Source organism: Cupressus sempervirens, chromosome 6 (genome assembly GCF_028749045.1).
Source record: "Cupressus sempervirens isolate cs-2001-9-10 chromosome 6, ASM2874904v1, whole genome shotgun sequence".
Taxonomy (NCBI): Eukaryota; Viridiplantae; Streptophyta; class Pinopsida; order Cupressales; family Cupressaceae; genus Cupressus; species Cupressus sempervirens.
In genome coordinates this window covers 420525140-420531998 of record NC_143123.1, presented here as the reverse complement: position 1 = coordinate 420531998, position 6859 = coordinate 420525140, and the positions used below count along the sequence as shown (strand labels likewise).

Below are 6859 nucleotides of genomic sequence, written 5' to 3'. Positions count from 1 at the left end.
CAACAAAGCACAGCAATTGGATAAGTAGGGTTTTCCTTTCTTGCTGTTGATCCCTTTCATCCAATAGGTTTCCCTGAAGGCGGTGATTCCTAGGCTATTAATAGAAAAAATCATAGAATCTACAGGAAACCCTATTTTTCAAATTAGAGAGATAAAAATCCTCCTGTTTCAAGCTCATGAGAAACATTTGAGTGCTGCTCTGTTCCAATATAATACTGCCAAGTAGATGGAGACGTTTGCTTATTGTTTTAGTTAATGTTGGAAGAACATTCATTTATCAATTCATGTGATAAAAAGAAGGGTTCAAAAAACAATTGGTCAACCTTGAAAACTGCTAAACCTTATCTTCTTGTAGAAGAGGACACCAATTTGCATGAACACACTTCCAAAACAGACTTCGAATAAAAGAGAAAATGAATCAGTTCCATGGTAGTTACACCTTTTTTAGAAATGGGTAAACTATAAATTGATATAGGATGAATTGGTCATTTGTCATCTCATCTGTATTGTTCGCAAAGATTCAAAACAACACTTGCAAAAGATTCAAAACATTGCAAAGTGTTTGAGAGGGCTGAATATGGATGTAGAATTGGGCAGCACTGAAATTAGGAGTTCTGAAAGTGATAAAAATGGTAGGAAAACCCCTGATTTTAATGTACAGGAAAATCTAACCCTAAGAAACTTGATAGACGGTGAGAACCGATTTCCTGCTTCTCGAATGCCATCTGCAGAATTTATCAGAAAAGTGAGCTTCTTTTCAACTTTGCTCTTTTTGGGTCATGGCTGTTTCATTTTATATAATCTCAGTTTTACCCTGTTTGATGGAATTCAAAAGAAATTTGGAATTGGGATCCTTGTTTTTTAGCCTGAGGTTGAATCTCTTAGTAATGTTTTAGTTAATTTCTACAATCCACAGTCCTATATATTATGCTTCCGATTGAGATTGGGTGTGTTTCTATGTTTTCGGATCATACTCCATTGATGATTGAAAAAAATAAAACACAATCTTATCTAGAAACATAATATATGATGTTTTAGTTAATTTCTACAATCCAAAGTCTTATATATTGTGCATCTGATTGAGATTGCATGTGTTTCTATGTTTTCGGATCATACTCCATTGATGATTGAGGAAAAAACAGAATCTTATCTAGAAACATAATATATAATGTTTTAATTAATTTCTACAATCCATAGTCTTATATATTGTGCTTCTGATTGAGAGTGCATATGTTTCTTTAATCATCAATGTTTTCGGATCATACTCCATTGATGATTGAAACAAAAAACACACAATCTTATCCAGAAACATTTTAGTTGTTTCGATTTGCTGTTCTTTGCAGCTATGTTATGCTATAACGCTTATTCTCTGTGTAACATTCAAATTCTAATCCTTTTGTGTTTTAACATTGATGTTTTCCATGATGAAGGTTGCAGCGGAACTGATAGGAACATTCTTCTTGATATTTTCTGGATGTGGCTCTGTTCTTGTTGACAAGAAGACTGATGGCTCCATAACTCATCTTGGGGTGTCAATAGTTTGGGGACTAACAGTGATGATATTGATCTACTCTGTTGGTCATATCTCTGGAGCACACTTCAACCCTTCAGTTACACTGGCTTTTGCAACTGTCAATAGATTTCCACTGAAAGAGGTCTGTATGCTATGCCTTGTCAAATTCATCTATTCCCATTACCAATATTGAATTCCTGTTTGGATTAGAATGCATTGTTATGCCTGAATTGACATGGGGTGTTCCCAATTGTATGGAATTCCTGTGACATTTTTTTGATGGGTAAGAGCCGCAGTCAAGATTAATTATTATTATTATTTATTAAGTTAAGTAGACTCCAAATCAAGACCTCTCAGATGAGAGGTTCGCAATTTACTGATATGTTGTAGGCACTTGCCTCTTAGTCATGAGGTTTAAGTGTTGTAATTGAATTGAAATGGCAGATTCCAGGGTACATAGCAGCTCAAGTTGTTGGGTCAGTTTCTGCTGCATTTGTTCTAAGATTGATGTTTGGAGATATAGCACACATAGCAGCAACTGTGCCTTCTGGGTCAAATATGCAGTCCTTTGTCTTGGAATTTATCATCACATTTTTCTTGATGTTTGTGGTCTGTGGAGTGGGCACTGATACCAGAGCGGTACATTCATATCCATTCTTTTTGACATTTTTATCTAATAGGTATCTTTGAAAATGGCTATCCAATTAGGCAAGAATCTTCAATACAATTGATCTCACCAAATAATTAAAGCAAAGTTTTGATCATTTACCTATTAAAAAAAATGTCTTTCCAGTCTCTTAGATGTAACAGTGCACAAATTAGCATAAGCTGTGGTATATAAGAATGAATTATGCATTAGTGCTTTCTGGAAAAGGCAAGGCCATTTCAAATAAGTTCTACATAGTTAGTTTCTTCCCCTGGAGATTGTATCTCCTTATCAATAGTAGACTCTGTTGTATATCTAAGAGATCAGATTGATGCTGAGAATGAACTCCAAAGATTTAGCAATTCAGTTAACATCAGATTTTTCAATTTGTGTGTATCTACAAAGCCCAAGATAAGAATAAGCCCAAAATTTAATTTTTATGCAGATTGGAGAAATGGGGGGAATAACAATCGGAGCAACAGTTGCAATGGTAGTCATTCTAGCCGGGTATGATTCTTGCTTCTAATCAATCTTTACTTGTAGAAAAATGTAATAGGTTTTTCTTAAATGTTGAACTTGAAATCACAAACAATAATGTGAAACTCTTTTTGTTATTGTTTGTAGCCCAATATCAGGAGCATCATTGAACCCTGCAAGAACTTTAGGTTCAGCAATTGCAGGGAACAAATACACAAGCATATGGGTTTACATGGTGGCTCCAGTACTTGGTGCAATTGCAGGCACTTGGACATATAATCTTATTCGTTTATTTGATCAACCCCAACAGAATGGATCCTTCCTCAAAAAATAATCATGAAATTTGCATAACATTTTCATTTCTATTTTTTTATTGTATTTTGTAAAAAAAAAATGAATGCAATTAATTTGTGCATGACATTTTCATTTCTATTTTTTTATTGTATTTTGTTAAAAAAAAATGAATGCAATTAATTTGTTTATGACAAATATATATATTTGTTGCATTGAAATTAACGGCTAATATGTTAATAATTTTGTACTTTACTTATAATATTTTTCTAAAATTCTTAATTAAGAGGAGTGATTACTATCATGTTCTAATGACTGTTTACTCTTAATGTATCTAATAGTGTAAAACTAGTATAGATATCTTAAATAAATCTATCTAAAGAAATGATTATAATTTAATTTACTACATCTAAAATTATTTACTAACTTAAGATTTTTATTTTTATTTCTAAAAATAAGATGATTTATTAAATATTACAATTTAAACGAATATTTTATGTGATATTGTCAAATTTAATGTCAAATTAACATTAACATGCTCATACCATCCCACTCCACCTATTCTGCAATTGTAGAATGCCTATCAGTCATTAATAAAACTTAAAAATAAATAAAAGTTTATTAATAAATTTTATGTGAATCAATAGCAAATAGCTGATCATTTGTATTTCTAATATTTAACATTTGTAAATTTTGATTGAAACACTTTATTTACTTTATTAATACCCATAGTTTAAATTCCACATGTAAGTTCCTGTCCTTGCATTAAAATTAATAATTATATCTAAATTTCTTTTATTGATTTATATATTGACATTTCATTACATTATACCCACTATTTCAATCATGTGAAATATTGAAAATTGAATGTGTCTCGAAGTTAAAGCCCTGGATCTTCTTATTGTTAAACATTTTGTTCCATTCGAATACAGTTTCCTAATTATATAAAAAATTAAAACTCAAATGATATTTCCAAAAGGCACATGTTATACATATCTACAACCATCTATTTGAAGTTTTATATTTCATAAAAAGTAGTGTTTCTTTTGGATAACGTCAAACTTTGGAAAAGACTATAGAGCACGAAATGATTTTTTGTTCAACAATGTACAAGTTTGCTTGAACTATTCAAATGGAGCTTGGTCAATTTCATACTGATTTTGGTGTAGATGGTGTCCTAAAACTCTTCAATTGCTCCATAAGTTATTCTCTCTTTTATTGCTCAAACTAAAATAATAATAATAAGCACGAGTTAATAGATTTGAATTCTTTAGCTAGTGGTGGTATTGAAGTATAAATTTAAGTTGTACAGATGGTCTTTTATTGATTTGAAATTGAAGATAGATAATATTTATTTCTATTTTTTAGTATAATTTTTGTATTTTTAATTTTTTGAATTTTCGATAATAGTATAATTAAAAATTAATTATTCTTTTTTTGTACTTTAATCAATTGAACCATATAAAATTTCTATATTTTTTTATAATTCAAATACTTTTTATTATTCTGTTATTTATGCAAACGATTAATTTCTTGTAGTTTTCACCAAAAATCATTCAATCGATAAGATTCTCATTAATGAATAAACTTCTAAAATTTAAGTTTCAAAATTTCAATCATTGATGAATTTGTTATATATATATAATCTTATTTTTACTCAAAAACACCCACTTTATTTTAAAATTTAAATAACAATAATGTTTCTTATTAATGTTTATATAACATCTTTATCGTCTTTGTCTATATCTTTGGCTATATTTACATAAAATCTTGGCAATATCTTGTTTGGATCTATATCTATTAAAAAAAAAAAATAGATAGAGTAGAATATTCGGGCGGATATAATAAAAATATATGTGTACATCTACTTTTAAAAATAGTTAATACCTATAGATTTTCATGGTAAGCATATATTAAATGAGAAATTTAGGCGACATGTTTGTACGGTAACGTATAAACTTTGCCTCATATGGTGTTCAATTATTAGACGAGCTAATCATAAACACTACCCAATTATAGGTGTCGGTGGGTATGTTTTGGTGTTTTAATTATTTATTTTTATGTAGAGCTCATATTGATTTGAGATTGATCCATGATTGTTTAACGTGTAATGACTTTAAGTCTGTATTACATATGTATCTAAGAGTTGCTAATATTGATTTTTAACAATTATATACTTTTATAAAGTGGAATTAAATATTTTCTTAGATAAGAAGAGATCAAATAAATTATATAAAAAATAACATAAAATAAAACTGAATACTAATTATAATAAATGTGTATTTTGAAATGGGAGATGTAAATTATTTTGATTAATGTTATATATATATATATCAAATTTTAGGATGTTTATGTTAAGATGATGTATCACAATGGTTTGTAGTATGTCAAAAAATAAAAACATGATGATTATAGTAGCTTGCCAACAACTATCATAAATAAATACTTTGTTGATGTATGCAATGAAATGTGGGTTAGGAATATGAAGCTAAGCTAAACATTCAACAAACAAACTATTAACAACAATTACAATAAAGCCACAACTAAAAGACACAAAACAACCACAAGAATGTGCAAACCTTGTAAACCCAAATCTAAAGTCTCCTTTGTTAAATGAATTTTTTCCAAGATGAGAAATGTGTGTGTAATAAGGTATGCTCAAGCTTCAAAGTTATTGAGATTGAGCTTATCAATGAAAAAAACATGATTTTTGACTTTTAGAGAGATTTTGGCATAGTAATGGTAGTTTGATAGATTTTAAGCTTTCAAAGTAGCATTATAATTTTGCATATGATGGTGGATGAACATGAAGGAGTGAAGGGTTCAATTTATAAGCAAATAGGAGGTGAAATGAATGCTCTAGATTGAATCTTCAAATGTGTGTGTGTGTGTGTGTGTGTGTGTGTGTGTGTGTGTGAGAGAGAGAGAGAGAGAGAGCTTTGTCAAATCATTCTCATTGTGGCAAGTGTCACAAGGAGAGAGGGTTGGAAAATGGAGGGAATGTGACTATTTTGGGAGATGTGAGGGGGAACAAAGGTGTAAGGGGTGCGTAAGTAAATTTAAGATTGGCATTAATTGCACTTGGTTGGGGAGTGGGAGGATTCAACATGTGTTGACTTAGGTTTGGGTTAGAATTTCTTAATCCTCATGTTTAAAGTTGTGCAATTGGTTACATGGTGAGATTACGTTCGGTCTAGGAAGTGATTAGGGTGCAAGTAGGAGTTTATGAAGAATTTAAGTGGGTCACTTAATTAATTAATTAAGTGGGCTTAGCACGGTGAATGGGTTGGGTTGAGTTTGAACCATGGGTAGAAGGTTTGGTTAAGGGTTAGGCTAGGGCTAGGATTGATTAAATAAGAATTATTTAATCAAAAGGGAGAACTGTCTATATTAATTAAATTGAATTTTTTTTTACTTAATTTAATAGAGGAAGGGGGATTTAATTAATTGTTAGACTACGAGTTGTCATTTTGATGATTAATTGGACTATAGTTCATTAATTGAATTAATTAACTAAGGGGACAACATAATTCGATTATTTTACTAAATATTTAATTAAAAATGTCCTCAAATGTAACTAAATTAAATTACTTATTTGTGTAATCATATTTAGGTGTATATAGTTGGTATTCATACCTTTAGTGAAAATTCTAATAGTTCCCACCATAGATGTAAACTAGGGTCCATTAGACCTACAGACTGAAGCAGAATGCTCTATCCTAGCAATAACCCATTGTGTTGTTCTAAGAATCACTTTGTATGGTTTAAACATTGTAATTGAGATTATAGCCTAGTTGGTACTGCTGATATTCTCACAATGTTGGGTTGTCTACTAGCACATCAAGAAACAACCAATAAAAAGTCATAATCTATAAATATATAAGAGAATATGAACTTAAACATGGGATAATTCCACTTCCATACGGGAGGTT

The 6859-nt window shown here is 30.2% G+C and overlaps 1 protein-coding gene across 1 annotated transcript; it reads left to right on the top strand.

The window, feature by feature from the left end:
* Positions 1-448: 448 nt before the first annotated feature.
* LOC149552854 (aquaporin NIP1-1-like) lies at positions 449-3066 on the top strand. Its single transcript, XM_089789819.1, has 5 exons — positions 449-745; positions 1431-1655; positions 1958-2152; positions 2605-2666; positions 2784-3066. The coding sequence occupies exons 1-5, from the start codon at positions 578-580 to the stop codon at positions 2968-2970; spliced, it is 837 nt and encodes a 278-aa protein (XP_089645945.1). The 5' UTR covers positions 449-577; the 3' UTR covers positions 2971-3066.
* Positions 3067-6859: the final 3793 nt, after the last annotated feature.